At 31.4% G+C, this 19,698-nt stretch overlaps 3 protein-coding genes and 1 long non-coding RNA gene across 5 annotated transcripts in view; 1 reads left to right on the plus strand and 3 right to left on the minus strand.

Annotated features, from left to right (window-relative positions):
* LOC148278342 (uncharacterized) overlaps positions 1 to 19,698 on the minus strand; it is a 190,347-nt gene that overhangs the window by 97,667 nt on the left and 72,982 nt on the right. The window lies entirely within an intron of this gene.
* On the plus strand, positions 1,265 to 16,341 carry LOC148278344 (endoplasmic reticulum-Golgi intermediate compartment protein 3). Its single transcript, XM_088231541.1, has 8 exons — positions 1,265 to 1,464; positions 1,554 to 1,712; positions 2,811 to 2,953; positions 3,356 to 3,417; positions 3,997 to 4,162; positions 5,387 to 5,573; positions 11,686 to 11,887; positions 13,267 to 16,341. Exons 1-8 carry the CDS (start codon positions 1,374 to 1,376, stop codon positions 13,394 to 13,396), a joined length of 1,140 nt encoding a protein of 379 aa, XP_088087667.1. The 5' UTR covers positions 1,265 to 1,373; the 3' UTR covers positions 13,397 to 16,341.
* LOC148278345 (reactive oxygen species modulator 1) lies at positions 7,687 to 8,932 on the minus strand. The gene is made up of 2 exons (XM_088231544.1): positions 8,673 to 8,932; positions 7,687 to 7,990 (listed from the first exon to the last, which is right to left on the minus strand). The coding sequence occupies exons 1-2, from the start codon at positions 8,801 to 8,803 to the stop codon at positions 7,882 to 7,884; spliced, it is 240 nt and encodes a 79-aa protein (XP_088087670.1). The 5' UTR covers positions 8,804 to 8,932; the 3' UTR covers positions 7,687 to 7,881.
* mTerf3 (mitochondrial transcription termination factor 3) lies at positions 13,393 to 19,625 on the minus strand. 2 transcript variants are annotated; one of them, XM_088231542.1, is made up of 3 exons: positions 18,889 to 19,625; positions 15,895 to 16,109; positions 13,393 to 13,692 (listed from the first exon to the last, which is right to left on the minus strand). In XM_088231542.1, the coding sequence occupies exons 1-3, from the start codon at positions 19,476 to 19,478 to the stop codon at positions 13,415 to 13,417; spliced, it is 1,083 nt and encodes a 360-aa protein (XP_088087668.1). In that variant the 5' UTR covers positions 19,479 to 19,625; the 3' UTR covers positions 13,393 to 13,414. The 2 variants fall into 2 exon arrangements, with proteins under 2 accessions (XP_088087668.1, XP_088087669.1); XM_088231543.1 differs by having other exon boundaries at positions 13,393 to 16,109.

Below are 19,698 nucleotides of genomic sequence, written 5' to 3' on the forward strand. Positions count from 1 at the left end.
GCATTTTCAATTTTACATTTCAACACTGCATATAAATCTTAATCTGCGTAAGATATTATCTGCAAGGGTTTGTTCAGATAACAAAATATTTTTTAAGTAGGTAGCTTACAACTTGATTCAAAAATATTTTGTATAAAAACAGAAATAATGTTCTGAATAATATCGGTGTTGGCAAAACATTCAATAATATTTCTAACAAAATGCTATCCGCTTGAAACAGAAAAAATATATATTGAGTAATCATAATTCTCAAACCCTTATCAGCACTTGTTGGACAGACAACGCATTGCATTGGTAAGTTAAATCTCAAGGAACTATGAAATACTACGGTGAAAACCCTTACCAAATTAATGAATGTGTCGGGAATCAAACCTAGGATTACTATTACAAAATAATTCCATGTTGAAAAGAGGGTTAGTGCCACTAACAGAATGAGAGAAAAAATCAAAGACAAATTAATTGCATGTATGGTTATTATTCAATAATGGAGAAAAAAAACATTTTAAAGACACCTTAAGCAACGAAATAAATAAAAAAGGGGATACGAGCGTTGCAAACCGATAAATGTTTTTCATTATTTTAAAACACACTACATAGGTATAGGTATTTCATTAAACATAAATGATCAAATTAGTAAAAGATTATGTAGGGACATTGAGTATTATATTTTATTTATTTCATTATTTTGTCATCTGAGTACAATTTTTATTTTATTTATTTCGAATACAAACAGATATACAGGATAAATTAATATAAATAAAAACTACAAAAAATGTAAACATAGAAGAGCCCGCCATCCAATTAAATGTATTCACTTAATTATATTGCAATAAAGCGACGACGATTTAAAGTTCAAACTATATAAATAATAATATACTATATATTAAAATAGAAGAAATATGGACAAAACAAGGAGATAGTGGGAAGGAAAAGGAGAAAATTGATAAGGAGTGGTGAAGGATGATTGAAAGAAAGTAGGAGTGGAAAATTGCATTTGATTTAATGATTAAGCGCAAAAAAAGAAACAAAATGTCTATTCTTTTTTATTCTAAATCAAGCATATTTGTTCTCTTCTTTACCTTTTATATGGAGTGTTAAATATATCAAGATTATACATTTTGGATGGGAAAACAGCACACGCATCTTCTAAAAACGGCGATGAGCAGAATAAAACACCGAAAAAATATTGTTAATTTTTGTAATGCCATACTCGTCACTTTATTTGGCAGATTCTGTAACCATAGATATTCACGGTTTAATTCTTAAGGCAACACTGGTAATTATGTTGACGACGTTGACGTTTCATGTGTCAAACGTCATTTCAACAAGTAATTCAGCTTTTCCGGTAAAATATTTTACAAACATAAAAGAAAATGAGTGAATTATTTAATAAACTACGTCGGTTTGACGCTTACCCCAAAACCGCTGACGATTGCAAAGTAAAAACATTTTCAGGAGCCGCAAGTAAATATTTTTACCTATTTCAATTAATATTTATATGTTGAATGTACTTAAGTAAATGTGCTACAAAATTGTTTTTCTTTTTATTTTAGTTACAATCGCTAGTGCATTGATTATAGTCATTTTATTCCTATCAGAATTGAATGCATATATGTCACCAAATATATTAGAAGAGTTGTTTGTTGACACATCGAGAGGTCCGAAGTTAAAAATTAACCTAGACATTATTGTCCCTACTATATCCTGCGACTGTAAGTGAATATATTCATTGTTTAACCGCATTAGCGGGTTTTCTGTCCAATTTATCATTTATGTTACTCGAGACTGGTCTAATATATCCAAATAAGTATAAATTTTGAACTTATTAACTGCAATCAAAATTTGGCCATTTAATATTTTATGTGTAATATTTTGCTGTACATTTTTAATACCATTGACACATTATTAAATAGGCATGCCTTTCCCAAACGCTCAGTCATGTCCAACGCGTATTTATTCGTTCTTCGACCGCCAGCCAGGTGTGACGTTTAGAATCGAAACTAAAATGCCTACTTGTGACATGAAAGCGTTTAAAAACCTTTTGGATAAACATTTTTAAAAGGAATGTATGACATTTCATAGGTAAATATTTGTTTATGAGTCATTAACAAAGCTTAAAACAATTAATATTCAAATATAAATACTATTTTTTGTAAACGCCAAACTACGTCTGGCGGCACAATTGCGAAGCTCTTTTTAGTTACAGTTATGCACTGATAGGAATCCGTTTTTAAAATGTAATAAACGTGAGTTTATATTATCTTTGCATTCCTAAAGATTCAGTGAAAAGATATAAATGAGTCGAAATTATAAGGAATTTATGGAAAGAACCTGATTGGGATCCACCAAAAATGAATATTGATTGTTAACGTTAAAATACAAACTTTTTTATGTACCAAAAATTAAAGGATACTCCATATGCATGCTCGTTGAATGCAGCCCTGATTAAATAACAAACATAGTAACAATGGGTACTTTTTCCTTTTTTTTAAAAAATATTTTACTCTATAGCGCGTGCCTATGTATTACATGTCAATAATTAATACTATTTATATTAAAAAGCCTACTAATTTCACGCATTTATTTATCTTTGCAACAATGGTTTTTAGTATTAAGTTTTTCTCAAATGAATAGTCACATTGTACTTATATTTTAAAGTATCTCCATTCTCAAAGGATTTGCATACTTATTCAGATACGGAGATTTATTTTTTCGTTCAAAAGCAGAATTTAATCATAAATATATTAAACATTTAGAAGGAGAATTTTTTTTCTTCTTGTGTGCGCTAAAAAAGTTCTTATTTTGTACAGATCTTGTTCTCGATGCTATGGATACCACAGGGGAGCAGCATTTAGAAATAGATCATAATATTTATAAGAGAAGACTGAATTTAGAAGGACATCCAATAGAGGAACCAAAAAAAGAAGAACTTGTGACTACGACAACTACCGTAGTAAGATAATTACCGCGCTTTCAAATTATTGAAGGAAATTTGTGCAAAATATTAAAAATTATTTGATTATGTTAATGATATTTAATGTCATCTTATTCAATTTTTCACTATCAATCTGCCCTGAATATTTCTCATAAAACAAAACTCGTTTCAAGCCAATCAGTATTTTATTTTGTTAGCTTTATTAAAACTTTGAGGATTGTAAATTAAAATAACAAATTTTTCAGTATTCACAATTTTTTTGTGCACAAATACTAGATTTAAAATTTAAAGTCGCAGAATAGAGATTTGTTTTGGTTTTTATTAACACGTTTTTTGCTGTCCTTGACTTATTTCTGATTCAATAATTATTTATACATTTAAATTTCTGTTATTAATTAAACATTATAATTTTTTTTTAAGAAACCCGAAAATGTGACATCAACAGAAGTCAAATGCGGAAGCTGTTATGGTGCAGCACCTGGGTAAAAAAAATAATTAAAATATTAATTTTATATATCAGTTACAATAGATCTTCACAGGTCGCAGTGACGTCAGGAGCTTGCATAGCACTGACCCCCACCTCTAAGAATAAGAATTGATATTTAAGTTCTCCACCAACTAAATAAAAGTCTATTTTCCTGTTTTAGGTTTAAGAAATGGAATTCTAGAAACTAAAAACTGTTAACTTTTCGAAGTTTGTAATAAAGTATTGTTGTATGTTTTTTGCAACATAATATATTTGTAAGACGTACGTTTATCTGAAATATTTACACTAAGCTATATTGTAAGCTTGTTGGACTACTATATGTGGCTCAATTTTCAACCAAATCAACCTGAAGTGTGGACGTCTTATAATTACGTATGTAATCAATTTTTGAAATATACGTAAGGTAACGTAGGCATGAAAAGATGCGCGTTTTAGTCTGTTTTTTAAATCAGTGAAAATGTTGAGGTAAACTTAATGAATGACCTGAATTAGTAGGTACCACACCAAAAAAAGGAATGTTTATGAAAACAAATAAAAAATGAAAATATTTTTATCAATCTTTTCTTTCCGGCAGCTGCTGCAATACTTGTGAAGAGGTGAAAGAAGCTTATCGAGCCAAACGTTGGAGTTTACCTGATCTGGAAACCTTCGAACAATGCAAAGGGGAAGTTGATAAGGACAAGCTAAAGAGTGCTTTTCTTGAAGGATGTCAAATATACGGTTCCATGGAAGTAAATAGGGTACAAAATTCAAATATAAAATTTTAAACTATAAAAACCAATGTCTACTGACCAATAAAGAATACAACTAAAATGAAGAATTGTCATAAATAATGTTTTATTCAGGAGTTCACTTACCTGCATAGACTAAATTTTTTAAAAATTTATTTAAAACATCTATTCCGCTGCCTTTGCCTTTGTTTTATTTATTTATTTATATAAACGCCCAATGGGCATTTTTAAGGACATATTTATGCATAGAAAATTATTATAAAGGAAAGTAGAAAGACACAATGGTATGTAGTAGACTTGGTGTGGAAGCGCGAGAGAGGTGTTTATAATTGAATTAGATTCAGTGATTGTTTGAAAGAAGACAACTTGTTATCAAAGAAATTAAGACTGGTATGTTTGTTGGCAGACCTAATAATTCTGGGCATAGGGGAATGAAAACCATAGTTAGTTCTATGGTTATCGGTATGAAAGAGTAAGTTTTGTCTGAGGTTTCTTGCTGGGATATTTAATTTTATTGAGCTCAGTAGTTTAGGCGCATCAAAGAGTGAGTTGAGAATTTTAAATAGGACTAGAAGGTCGGATTTATTTCGACGGTCTTGAAGAGAAGATATATTTAAGCTAGTTTCAAACTCATTATACGTATATTGGTATCTGCCTCCAGCCTATCTTTCTTAAAAATCGATGTTGAACTGATTCAATATTTTTGATGTGAACATCATAATATGGAGACCAGATAACAGAGGAATACTCTAGGTGCGGGCGAACTAGGGAACAGAAGAGAGGTTTAAGGGTATTGATATTTTTTAAGTCAGTTGTGCTTCTGTTAATAAATCCAAAGAGTTTTAAGGCTTTATTGATAACATTTTCAAAATGAATGTTTTGCGTGATAAATCAATTGTTGATTTCTGGCCGCTCAATACTATTAAAATAACACTATTTATTCATAGTGCTTATTTGTACACAATTATTTAACTATATTCTGTTGATATTTAGAAGAAAACAAAACTCGAATTGTACTAGAAATCGAAATATCGATCACGCGCATAAAAGCAGCACACTAACGGCAATGGCCCATCGGATGTGAGATGCAGGAGTTTCTACCCTGCCAGCACTTCTTACCGCGAACATCATAAACGTAGACCCCGTCTATATTTGCATTTTTACAAAACAAAATATAAAATGATTTTAAAATTGAATTAATAACTAAAATACCAAGTACTTTATATTTTTTAGGTTGAAGGAAGTTTTCACATTGCTCCAGGACGAAGCTTCTCAATAAATCATGTGCACGTTCATGATGTCCAACCATACTCTTCCGCTTCTTTTAATACAACACACAATATCAGACATTTATCCTTTGGAGCTAAAATACTGAATAGTGAAAGTCCACTCGATGGTACATCGGGAATTGCTTTAGAAGGTAACAACACAAAACATATTTTTATTTTCTAATGCGGAGATTAGTTCTATTCAAAGTTTTATGTTTTTAAATGTTTTGTAGGTCATAGTAATGAAATAATAATCTAATTTTACCATAAAATGTATAATACAATAAAAAATAGTTTAAAAGTATACATATTTTAATGAGGAAGTTCAGTGGTTTTTTTATTTTTTTTATATTTGTTAATAGAGTATTAAACTAAGCAAAATAAATGTTTTTTTTTATTTTTGTCTTTCGTATTATCAGTGCTATGATTTTTTAATGTTTTCAATTTTTAAAATTACTTCGCATGTGACGTCTCAAGTTCTCTTCCCTTTCTTCTTGATGAATTCTGCTGATTCGACAATTGACTTACCACAAACCGAAAACCTATCACAACTCTCTTATCGTTGGTTAATTTAGAAGAATTAGTGACGTCATGCAAAGTAGTCCGCTTTTTTTTTTTTTTATTCATTTTCAATAAACTTTAATCACAAAATGTAATGCTCTAATTTTTACCGCACGTAGGAATACATTTTTTTTATCCAATTTCTCGTAGGGCTGAACTTCCTCGCTAAAAACAAATTACATGAGTTTTGCCATAGTACAAAAAACTCACAGATTTCATGAAACAACTAAGAAAAAATAATTAAATGTTAGTAAATTACTGTCACCATAGTAGCACAAAAATATTGAACTGACAAAGAGACAGGTACATCTGAAAACCAGTAGAAATAGAAAAGTCATTGTGATTACATACAATTATTTACTAATGTTCAGTAAAATGCTTGACCACAAAGTTGATACTTAAAATATTCATTTTTAAAAAGATAGGCGCCGTTGCACAATTAGTTAGATAGCCAACTGTGAAACTGGCATTGCGAGTTTGATTCCCGCCAGTCGCAAAATCCAAGAAAGATTATTTTCTCAATTGGTCTGTGGTTTGTGGTGTATTTTCATAACCTCCTAACATATCCTTTATTTCCCACCCGCTGACAAGCCTCTAAAATAGGGGCTTAGCGGGTTATTCCTAATAATAAAAAAATGTCAAAAAAATTTTTTTTTTAAAAAGGCTTAAAAATATTTCAATCTTCAAAGAGGCATCAAAATAATTAGACTTTTTAATATAAAATTGTTTTGGCTTAGCTTCTCAACCTTTCCCTTACTGTCCCAAAAACATCCGCTCGTTACGGTGCTGTGTAGTCATTACACATGCAAATAATGAGAGACTTTAAATCTGAAAAATGTAATATTCATGGGCAATTGCTTAAATTATTTATATTTAAAGTCAAAAGTGATAATATTTTTTGTCTAATTGCTATAAACATGAAAAAATCATTAGCTTAAGCTCACAGCGCGGGCTAAACAACCACCCGTGACGAAAGTCAGGGAGCTACTAATGGGCGTCTGGGAGAAGAATCAGAAACTTTGCTGTTCACGCGTGTGATGTGTGAAATTGTCTCTCTCGCTCCAAAATATACCTGTATTATCGAGAGTGAGACGTTAAGAGTGCGTGAGACAATTATATATTAGGATAACTATTTTGCTTCATACACAACATGCAACACATTGGTAAACTTTCTAATGTATTGGTGATTTATCTCTGATTTTTGATAAAATGCTTTTTCTGTCCCAATAAGCATTTATTATTTAATAAAAATATATTTTAACAGAAAACAGAATTTCACTAAAGAAAATTGATTCTTGCATCCTTATGATGCATTTTTTTTTCAAATCGTGTAGGTAGGAACTATTTTGTAACGGTTGGAAATTAAATGGATCCCGTTATAAGCAACTTGTAGAAAATATTCAAATATTTTCTTTACTTGATTCTTTTAATTTGTTTAACCAAGTGTTCAAATGATTTAGGGCCAGTTGCACAAAAAATGTAAGTTTGTAAAAGTAACATATTTTTTATGTTTTCATCAAAGTGGGAAAAACATTTTTTTTATCGTACTTTTTTCGTGCACCCCATTTCGACGAAAATGCGACAATTTAAAAATGTTATCTTTTTATAACTTAACTTTTTTTGTAGCACTCTTATTGGGCCCAAAATATATTTTTTTTATAAAAAGGAAAACACTAATTGATTTAGGGTAGTAAAAGATATGTATTACGAGATTATAATTTATTAACAGGTTCTTCGAATTATTTAAACATTTTTTTATTTATTTCATCCTACTATTGAATAAATAAATTTTATAAATGCAAAATGTTACAACCGTTAAATTAAAATTCAACAAAGTAGCTTAAAACATTAGATATAAAACATTGGTTGGTATATACACTAGACAAAAGTTTAATAGATTTAGCATCTCACTCCGGTTCCAATAGCCATGAAAGTTCCAAATGTTCCACCTCCTTGTACCATAGTCTTGCCGACAGAATGTATGAGTTCTCGCCCTCTCGCTCCGTACCTGAATACCAAAATAAGTTAATAGATAGTAAAGATGATTTCAATAAAGAAATCTAAATTTGGCCGAAGCATATTAAGAAAAAAAAATGATAATGTAAATGAAAAAAAATATATATATATTCCTACATCAATATGTTTCTTTTGTAAGTAATAACGTGTGTGTTGGATTTGTTCCGACGTTTTGGCTACCATTGCAGAAGCCATCTTCAGGGTAAACTCATTTTCTGAAGATGGCTTCTGCAATTCTAGCCGAAACGTTGGAACAAATCCAACACACACGGTATCACCTAAAAAAGAAACATATTGATTACAGTGACCGTGAAAACCTTCGCACCTATATATACCTACAATCTTCAGATCAGAAGTGCTATTCTGAACGCTCTCTGGGAGGTAGAGAAAGCATTACTAGCACATAATTAGTACGTAAATTACATGCCAGCAACGCTTCCTCCACCGCCTAGAGCTTTAGAATCGCAGTGCGGGTTATCCTAGTGAGTTAAATAAATCAATTTTGTACACAATATTTCATGAAGTAAAATAAAAGAGAAGAAACCATTGTTTATCTACAAAGGTGGCTTGGACTATTAAGAAAAGCCCTGAGACAAATCAATTTTAATTTTATTTATTATGTGAAAATATTGATATTGATAGATTGAGAAGTCTATGGATTTAATTAAACTCACCGTAATGCTGTGAATCCGCCGAAAAGAGCACCGCTCGCCATACCGACGCAAAAGCCGATAACAAAGCCCATTTTCATCTTGTCAAAGCAGCTAGGGCCTTGGCTTTGATACATACCTCCGGGAACAGGCATTCTGGATTCAGAAGATTACTTTGTGGGTTAATTTTATTTATTGCGCTTGAATGTAGGTATTCTAATATATTTTTTACGCAAGTTACGTCAAATACCTTGTATACGTCAAATTTTAACCATAGATAAACTCCAAGGGGTGCGTTCAGAATAAATGTACATAGAGTTATGTAATATTATTTTGCGACGGTACATACAATAGTTGTTATCCGATAATTTAGAGGACTTTTTCAATTTCTTCCAATTAGGTGTGGTAAAAATTTCTGACAAATTCATGTTTAGCGATCACCTTGAGATGCTGCATCCAGCAATATTAGGTACCGTAGGTATTACGCTAACACATTCTTAGATATGTTCGGTTACAGAGAGCGAGAGCTGTAGGTACGGCAATCGTTTTCTAAACCTTAAATTTTCACAAAAAATATGAGATTACTACGTCTTATATCTTACATCTCGCTAAGTCTACATCTACATTCGGCTGAGGAGTAATAATATCCCTTTCGCAGCAGATCTTCCGTCGTCTTTTCGTTTTTAATTTACCGCTCACATTTTCGTGTTTTTTTTCTGTAGAGGCTCATTATTTGATCCAAAAAATCTTTTATACCCAAAAATCAAGCACCGTTAAAAATCATCATCATCATTCCCCTTTCCGCACCTAATGATTCTTAGGGCACTTTATTAGTTCACCAATCGCACCTTACCCTGATATTTTTTTGTTACATGAAGGTAAGATAATCTATCTTACGCTTCAGGTTCCAGTCATTGCAATATAAAAACACATTTTAAAATAAATATTTCATGTCAACCATGTCGGAAATCAACCCCAAGACCTCTTGCATGGTAGGCAAACGCGCTGACCCCTACACTACAAGGCCTACAATAAATAAATAAATATTAATTGATAACGCAATTTAATAATGATTTCTTTTTTATTGTATACCCACACACAGACAATGCCTTCATATTTTTTTTGTTGCTTTTGTATTTGTAATGTTTATTGTAAAAAGCAAAAAAGATGTATAATTCATCGCCACCACCCAGTTTTTCGGCAATCTTTAATTTTGATGTAAAAAATAAGATTGTTTGGTATCAGGAGTGCTATTCTGAATCTTCTCGTAGGGTATCCTGCAATCCTCCAGAGTAAGTTGACATGGGGATTTTTATTTTTTGCATGCGGCTACACTTTGCTTCATATATGGCCCCACTAATAATTAAACATCAAATTACGTAAAAGAAATTCGGAGAGCGAACATTAAATTGCGTTGTTCCAAGATTGTTCAATGATCTTCCACAAACTATCATTAACATGAAAGATCTTCAAATGAAAAAAAAAAAAGCTGAAGAAATATCTTCTAGATACTTTATAGTGCCTGTTTATAAAAAAATTTGTAAATATAAATAAAATAAATGTAATATAAACCTGTCATAAAAAATCAAAAAATGTGTCCCACCGAAAAGTCTTTAGACTTAGGATAACAAATTCTTGTATGTATTTTTTAAATTATAAAATAAACGCTGCTCTGCAGCCCTGAAACTGAATACTAACACGTGTAACCTATGATGAACCATGATGATTTTTATTTAGAACATTATTGCGACCCAAACACTTCATTACCCAAAACACTTCATTTGGTTGAATCAAACCATATTTTTTTTTTCTGTTTTAAAATTTCAAACTATGAAATGTCAATATTATGTATCTTTTTTGGGTGATACCGTGTATGTTGGATTTGATCCGACGTTTCGGCTACCATTGCAGGAGCCATCTTCAGGGAAAACTGTGTGTTTTATAGAGAAATGTATGTGTTTAAGTACTAGTAATTTGTACCGTGTCACAGTCAGCAGTAGGCACATTTCTAGTTTTGTAGGAAAGAATAATTATGTTTATGTACTAGTAATTTGTACTGTGTCGCAGCCGGCAGTAGGCACATTTCTATTCGTTTTTGTCATATGTAGTGCTGGGAACCATGTTGAATTTAATTTAAGCCTGTCGTCTTTGTTTATATTATTTGGATGTCTGTGTATTTCAATTGCCTCTTTTATTATTCGTGCACTATAATTACTAGGTTTATGTAGAATAAATGTTGGATCAAATCCAACATACACGGTATCACCCAAAAAAGATACATAATATTGATAACAGTGACCGTGAAAACCTTCGCACCTATGAAATGTCAATTTTAAAACTATTTTCAAAGATAATTTAACATTTAATGGTCTATCTCTATACCTAATATGCATAAAGATAAGATGATCTATCAAGTCTAACACTCCTGGCGTTAGTCCAGCAACTTTGAAATATTGCAGTGTAAAGCCACTTACCAAACAAATAATATTGTATGTCAATCCTGCTAGCATATCAGGCAATGGCACTTACCAGAACACTATGAGGGCAACTAATATCCATTCGACTTCCTTTTTCAAGTCTTTTACCCGAGTAGCTATCGAGTTAAAAACTATATAACTCATCCAGGACTCTTATTTTTTCACACACAGAACTGTATTGTTCATTCCGCCAAGATACGGGTCATTATTTTAATAAAACGTTTTTTATTCATCTTAGAGCTTCTTATTAAATCATAATCATAATAAATCATCTAACAGTATTGACTGCCTCAAGAATCCTTATGACTTTATTTTTTTTTTTAAAATGTACATATTTTATCCTTATTAAGTTAGCAGCTTCTGTAGGTTTATTCTGTCATTATTCAATTTAGTGTCGTAAGTTTGTTCGTTCGTCATATATCCATCTCACTCTAACGCAATCATAATCATATTTCACTCTCATTCCCTCTCATACGATACAAATTAATTTACGAAACAAATTAATAGGGTCACTGATGTACCTTGAGTAATATTTAATATTATTAAAACTTGTTTTACAGGTGCAACCATGTTTCAATACTACATCAAAATAGTCCCAACTGTATTTTATAAACTTGATGGAACTATCTTACATACCAATCAATTCTCTGTGACGAGACATCAAAAATCAGTTTCAGCATTTAGTGGAGAATCTGGAATGCCTGGAGTATTTTTCAGTTACGAATTGTCTCCTCTAATGGTCAAATATACAGAGCGGGAAAGGTATTGTAAAGTTACAAATTGCAACAATTATTATGTAGATACGTAAATAGTTTACTTCTCATTTAAGAACTTTGTTACTGTTGTAAGTCATAGATGCAATGTTACTAATTACTTAGTAACGCTGAAAAGATAACATAAAAAAATAGTATTATTGAATAGAAAATTCCCCATTCCTTGGTAACTATTTTCTTATATATATATAAACATACCAAAAATAATATTGTGTAAACAAGATCTGGTCAAAAAATTAAGTAATAATAAATTGCAGAGTCATCTGCAGGCGATTACTAGTAATTAATTTAACTCGGATAGAGTCTTAGCTACATAAATAAAGTAATTTGCTTTAATACTTAACCTCAATATCAAATACATAGATGGCGCTCCAAACGCGCTAGCGAAAGCTTTCCTTGTTTCATGACATATATACAAAATCCAAAAATGTCACCGATATGGATATTCGCTAATAAGCGGAATGGGGAATGTTGTAGTATCTACATAAAAGTGGCCACTTGAACCCAACCTATGACAGGTCATAAGCCCTGTAAACGCTCGAATATCCATAATCTTGAAACAAAAATTCTACCCATCTCTGTAGTGATATAAATAAAAACTATTTTCTTATTATATGTAACAATTATAATCCCATATCTACTAGACCTCCATTACATTTACAACAATACATCTAGGTCCTTTTCTTATAAATCTGGTATAAAGTTACGCCTAGGCATAGTGGTGATTTAGATAAAATTATCAATCAAACTTCTTGGTTTAGTTTCACTTTTATTTCATTTGACCAACGAGCGATTTCCCCTAAGAAGGCATCTTCAGGACTAGTAAATTGATTACAACATTTTGAACTTTTATAATTTTATCTCGATCATTAACTGACAAGTTCTATCAAGAAATATATTTTTAAAAAAAACATCAGTATAACTGGGCATAGTGGTAAAATTAGGATGGGAATACCATTCTTTTTTTTTGCACCACAACAGGCCAGGAGGCTCAATTACAGTGGTAAATTACATCACAGAACGCCCAGGCTTGAGAAAAATCACATTTAATTTTTGTGTTCTCACCGGGAATCGAACCCAGAACCTTCCGTGTGTGAGTCAAGCGTCTTGGCCACTACACCACGGAGGCCGCTCTTATTCTATATGTAATATTTTTTATCATTCTTGTATGATATATTTGACATATACCAGGCTCTAAATAAACTATGGTAAAATCAAAAAAACAAACTGCGCAACGGTATAAAATTAATGTTTTCAATTGTGTTTTATTTATAAAATAAATTACAATGAACTTCCATCAAGAATTTTCACTTACAAACTTAAATGTTTTAATGTTTTCAAGTTTAAGTTAACTATATTTCTTTTCAGATCCCTGGGTCATTTTGCAACAAGTGTGTGTGCAATAGTTGGAGGAGTATTTACAGCGGCGGGTATCCTAGACACGCTCCTCTACCATTTTGTCAATGCGATTGAGAAAAAATATAACAAAGCACAGTAAATACAAGGTATTTTAATATCACAGAGATTTTAAATACAAATTGAAATCAGTAACTGGACATTTGGCAACATTGAAACAAAACTCAGCATCAGTCCCCTCCACCAGCTGTATTAGAGAAACATAATTAGGTTTAGTATTGTCATATTGTGCCCGTCCAAGCTTTTCCAGAAATGTGTGTCTTTGTCTTAGCTTAAATCCTCGGCATAATAATGTATGTGGCATTTTAACAATCATTTCAAGTGGTATTTTCATTGTATTGTGAGTGTAATTGAATCTCGACATCAGAGCCTTATTATCTGAAAATATTTATAAATTAATTTTAATTTGTCATTTAACATTGCTTAGTTTAAAATTATGTGGCATTTAGGTAAGAGGTGCATGTTATTGAAAATGAGTTAAGTATGCAATTCCACTCTTAAAGGTCTACGGAAGGTTGTATGAAGAGATAAACATGTTAATTTATTGCAACAGAGAGGGAAAACATTTTTGAGAAGGAAAACGGAAGTGTAGGCATTAACAGGGCTTATGACCTTGTCATTGGATGGTTTAAGTGGCCTCTTTACACACTGTATAACATTCACCATTCTGCCTATGTTTAGACATCCACATTTCCTCGACTCTTCCATCTGCTGACTTTTGTGAAGTAAAAGAGCTAAAACCTCTATCATGTGGGTGAGATTCATCCGCCTGAACCATTTCATCTACTAGGCAATGCCCAAAAACTTTTTATGCTTCTTATACCAATTAGTTTAATCAACAATATTTTGAATAGCTGGATTTCCTCCCTAGGGAGTTATTAAGATCTAAATTCTTCTCAAAAATGTTTTCCCTCTCTGTTATGACAAAGAGTTGTACCACTTCCCCTATTTATTTCTTAAGTTTACGCATTTAAAGTGTGTTCTAAGACATTACCCAAAATTGCGTGTTAAATAATTAAACCGATAAGAAACTTCAAATAGTGACGCGTACCTCTTTACCCAAATGCCACAGAATTATCAATTCAGATTCCAACATTTATTCATCCATATTCAACATTATACTTCAATTATTTTTTTTAAGAACAGTTGCATGACATGGATATGCTCACTCCTGAATTAAATTTACAAAATATGAATTTAAGATTTGTAAATCGACATTTCATTTGTAACTATTGGACAGTTTGTATTTAGGCATGCAAAATTAAGTCTGGCATGTTAATTAAAAAAAAAAAGATTTTGAAACAAATTAAAACATCTGATCCACCACATACCGCACTCTGTAATCTAGTAGCCTCGGCGTCTTTGGGCCGAAAGAAGGTAATCTGCACTATGTACTTCATTGGATTAAGGATAATAAAACATTAAAAATTGAGTTAATGTATAAAATTATTTCAATAGATAAAAATAATAAATATATTGTAACAGCAAAAATGTTCAAATTACTAATAACCGTGAAGTATTGAATGACATTGTTCTGAATTGAAATTCAATAAATAATATACATCATAGTCGCTGAAATGTCAGGGAACTGTTCTTAGAAAAATTATAGTGTTATTAAAAATGTAACTTATTTTATTTTATTGCAGAACTAAATTCCAATAACACACCATAAAATAGAATGTTTAATCTTATTGAACAAACAAAAGCAATATTGTTTAAGGCAAAAATAGTTTTAAAAAAACATAAAGGTGTTGTGTATTGTCATTAAGATATACATACATATTATATAATAAATACGTATATGACATTCAAGATGCGTATAAATATTATTGCGGTGTCTCCTGGATACAATGTTAGTTAGTTGTCGACTTACGACCACAATGATTTCCAGCAACAGGCCGTAAATAAATGTGGTCGTAAGTTGACTAATGCCATGAGGAAGTTCAGCCCTACGGGAAATTGGCTATAAAAAATGTACTCTTGTGTGCGGTAAAAAATAGAGCATCCAATTTTACATAATATAATAATTTCAAAAACTTTAATAAATCATAGTGCTCATAATACAATACACAAAAAAAAAATTAGCTCGGTCTATTAACAAATAGAAAAATTCCACTGAATTTCCTCATTCTATAGTTTCTATTTTTTATTATGTTTTGGGTCTGATTATATTTTCTATATTCTACTTATAATTCGCGTATCACTACCATCATTTATCTGACTTCTTTGCGTTTTTTTTCAATAGAATTTCTTTCTCCATGGCAGGTTGGGAAATTGATTTTTTCCATTTTGTAGATACTCAGAAGGGCTTAAATATGCTTACGATTGTTATCGCTATACTTAGCGCAAGCAGATAACCGATCACGGAATATGTGATCATAAAGTCGAACGGTCATAAGTCGATGACTACCTGTATGTTGAAATAAACTGCTTTCTATGTTTAGATTGATAAGTAATAAAAGCGACAGTTCTCAAATGGACCAATTAAAACCAATCAGTACAAATAGGAAACACGCCCCTTTGATTTACGGATATTTTTTATAACATAATATAAATAAACAATATTGTATTATAACTTACTTATCATCCAAATCCGTGGATAATTGAATAATATTTTTTTTATTGAATTTGGTTCCAAACCCATCTCCTCTCGAACAGAAAATGTATTAACAGTAACATGGTGCAGATTGTATGTTATCAATTTTGATTGTTTTGTGCAGAGTTCTCTTACTTCATTGCCTTTCAAACCGAACTCCTTTTGAAAGAATCCTAGTCGTCGGTCAATTCGAAGAGTACTAAAAATAGACACATATTTTATAAATGATTATGTAATTGCTTTTAAAATTTGACTGATATTACTAACATAATGATATATAATGTGTACAATATGTTAATATTATATCTGTGTATAGATTTTGCAAGAAATGTTATTTCTCTGATGATTCTGAACCATATTTATTTTATAATTGCATTTTACATTGTCATAATGTATAAAAGTATCGAAACAATAAATTTTATTTACCAAAATTTAGTTTATCCATATTTTATTTATGCCTTTCAATTTGAGTTACATCCAGACCATTAGTAGTTTGGAATTCATCTAATGAATCGCTAAATGTTTAATACTAAATAATTTCGAGTGATGAAAGTTGGAGTTTGATCTGTGGTAATTGTGTTGCTGACTCCGGGTGAAAGGTTTAATCTCCATTCTACCACAACTTGATTTCTATATTTAATGGCCAGTTACTATTGTTACTAATAACTGATCGAAAATAGACCTACCATTGAAATGTTTGCACATATCATTGACACAATTGGTAAACAAAGAGTCCAACGTTCTATCTTATGCCAGTACTACTTCTTTTTTATTTAGACAGGCGCCGTGGTGCAGTTGGTTAGATGGCCAACTGTGGAACTGGCGTCGCGGGTTCGATTCCCGCCAGTCGCAAGAAAAAAATCCAAGAAAGATTTTTTCTCAATTGGTCTGGGTGTTGTGGTATATTTTTCACTACCCCCTTTCATATCCCCTCTATCCCACCTGCTGACAAGCCTGTAAATAGTGGCTTAGCGGATTATTCCTCTTTTTTCTTAATTGCCTCTTTCACCTCCTTACTGGGGTGTTCTCACCAGTGTTGAGTTTTTTTATAAATTTACACATGTGTTAGGACTATATCGTGGGTATACTGGCAAAAAACTTAAACTCTCAAATCCCTGTTTTGAGAATTCAAGCATTTAAGTTTTGTTCCAATTTCACTCTTTTATATCTTATTTAAATATAGTGAGATGTCAATTGCTCATTTAAGAACATGTTTTAAATTTTTCCATTTCTTAATTTTATATTCAGTAAATATTAAGTTATTTAAAGCTTTTAGCCTGAATAAAATACCAGGTATACGACTTAACCATAAATTTATTTTTAAAACTGCAGATGTATGAAATTTAATATGACTTAGTGTATTTTGCCAGTTGTAGACCGTTAAAAACTGCATTATTAAGTCAAATCCGCATATTTTTGAGTTAACGTTTTTTGCCAATATACCCACGATATACAAGTTAGTGTGTTAGTATTTAATATTAAGTACACTATACATGTCAATATTTAACACATTTACAACTTGATACCATTTATAACTAGATATTTACATAAAATTTTGAATACATGTCCATAGGGGACAGAAGAGTTAGAATATGAGTACGAAATAGGACGTTGATATCGGAGAGGTCGGATAGGAACTCGGGATAACAATAAATAATGGCGCATAAAAAAAACATGGTTTGAATCTTCCTCCTCAAGCTGACATTTGCACATGGCAGAGTCCGAGACATGGATTATGAATAGGTAAGAACCATTACAGCAGTGCCCAATGCGCATTTTGCATAAGGAGGATGTCCCAAAGCTTGTTCAGAATCACTTTAAAAAATCAAGGCTTTTCTGTTAATCCTAGTCTACAAACTGCAAGTTTAAAAAAAAAAATGTATTTGAAGAAAATCAACAGGCTTATAAAAGCCCTATTGTATTGGCATTAATGATGTAGAATACATTGATTTAACTTAACCTAAACGCACTAAATTCAGTCAACGCGCATTTGCGGTCGCAGATCTTATGGCATGGAATGTTCTACCAGCAGAGGTGTGAGGCTGTGAAAGTGAAGTGATGTTTCGGAAAAAATTTAAAACCCACTTGTTCTCTAAATCATTTGAATAAATCCGTAGCAAGTGATAACAAAATAAGTTGTTATAATTAAATTAAAAATTTAAAAGCTTCAACAAAATTGATTTTTCTATAGAATGACTATGTAAAGCGCACTTGAGGTATTATATTACGAAAATGACACTACGTAAGTTATCCATAATAATAATAATGAACAATCTATTTAAATGCACAATGGGTATATATTCATGGCATGATTTAGGCTGACATGGAAAGTGTGTCATCTCAAGTCAGGAGTGATAACACTGCTTGCTTCTTGAATGCTTACTTTTGCTGTAGGAACATGTCGACGTTGTTTAGCTAGATTTTGTTAACAGTTCTGAGTCTTTTAAACATCATCATCAGTCCCTCTCCGCACCAAATAGTGCATAGGGCACTGCATTGGTACTCCAATCAATCAGCGTATCTTGATCATTTTTGTTACACGAAGGTAAGATTATCAGTCTTACGCTTCAGGTACCAGTCCAGGGAATATGAAATATTATAGTGTGAAAACAGCCTTTTAAATAAATATTTCATATCAACCATTTCGGGAATCGAACCCGAGACCTCTTGCATGGCAGGCAAACGAGCTGACCACGGGGCAATCATAAATATTTTATATTTTTTAAACAATATAATAAATATATCTATGATTTTTCTCATCACATTAATTTATTTTTTAAAAATTGACTTTCACTTCAGATTAATTTGCACTAAAATTTCAACATCCAACTTATTCCCGTTTTAAGTAACACATTGCTCAGTTCAGAATTTATTTTAATTTTATTTGAAACATAGTTCTGTACCCTGCCACTAAATTAGCTTATGAAAAATGATAAATTCAATTTTTAAAAATCAAATAAAATGTAACAAAAAAATACCTAAAGTTCAGCCAGAATGGATTGGAATTAAGAATTTTCTGGATCATCGGTTCAGAAAACTTTTTTGATACAAGATAGTTTATTCTGATTTGCAAATCATCTATATCTTCCTTAAATATAAATGGATTCTTAGTTATAAAGTAACCCAATCGTTCGGTTTCCACATAATCATTCAAAAATGTCAAGTATTTTTTTATGTCTTTTTCAAAATCCAATGTCATGATTAATTTTTGTACCCCATATTTCTTTTCTAGCTTGTGCAAGTCGACGCCGAGTTTTACGAGGTTAGAAAGGGTTTTCGATTTATTAACATACGCGGCGAAATTGAATGTCGGCGAAAGATAAGGTGCAAAATCCGATAAATCATTCTTAGTTTCTGCCAACACCGATGTTTCTTGGTTACTAAGGTGCGATATCTCTTTTCTCCAGTCAATTTCATCCACAACTTCACTATTTGAATAGTATGGTGGTTCATTTTTAAGATTTTGTAATCCACTGCAAAAACATCTCGTATTCGATAGAAATGAATCTACTTTGAGGAATCTAACTTGATGAACTACAGCTAATGAAAACTTAATTGTCCGATTCATATTTTATAATAAGTCACTGAACTTTTTTAAAAAAGAGGCGTGGGATTATTATAATTGTAGTGTTTTTTTTTCGTTCTAATTATTTACTTGCTCGCCTCATCAACAACCTAAACCTCGAGATTTTTGACAACTAACAGATATCTGTAGTCTGTGCAACAACGAAAACGGGAATAGACAATATGGTCATAATATAAGAGACTTATTATTTGTACGTCGTGTT

The sequence above is a fragment of the Micrasema longulum genome, unplaced genomic scaffold (genome assembly GCF_059751315.1).
Source record: "Micrasema longulum isolate JH-2025_06_02 unplaced genomic scaffold, ASM5975131v1 h1tg000889l, whole genome shotgun sequence".
Taxonomy (NCBI): domain Eukaryota; kingdom Metazoa; phylum Arthropoda; class Insecta; order Trichoptera; family Brachycentridae; genus Micrasema; species Micrasema longulum.

Coding starts and splice junctions, on each gene's coding strand:
- LOC148278345 (XM_088231544.1), bottom strand. CDS start 8,803: ATGCCTGTTCCCGGAGGTATGTATCAAAGCCAAGGCCCTAGCTGCTTT. Junction 7,991..8,672: donor GGCGGATTCACAGCATTACG/GTGAGTTTAATT, acceptor TTTGGTATTCAG/GTACGGAGCGAGAGGGCGAG.
- mTerf3 (XM_088231542.1), bottom strand. CDS start 19,478: ATGAATCGGACAATTAAGTTTTCATTAGCTGTAGTTCATCAAGTTAGA. Junction 16,110..18,888: donor CCATTCTGGCTGAACTTTAG/GTATTTTTTTGT, acceptor GTCTATTTTTAG/TACTCTTCGAATTGACCGAC. Junction 13,693..15,894: donor TCCACGGATTTGGATGATAA/GTAAGTTATAAT, acceptor AAATATTTTCAG/ATAATAAGGCTCTGATGTCG.
- LOC148278344 (XM_088231541.1), top strand. CDS start 1,374: ATGAGTGAATTATTTAATAAACTACGTCGGTTTGACGCTTACCCCAAA. Junction 2,954..3,355: donor TGACTACGACAACTACCGTA/GTAAGATAATTA, acceptor TTTTTTTTTAAG/AAACCCGAAAATGTGACATC. Junction 5,574..11,685: donor ATCGGGAATTGCTTTAGAAG/GTAACAACACAA, acceptor CTTGTTTTACAG/GTGCAACCATGTTTCAATAC.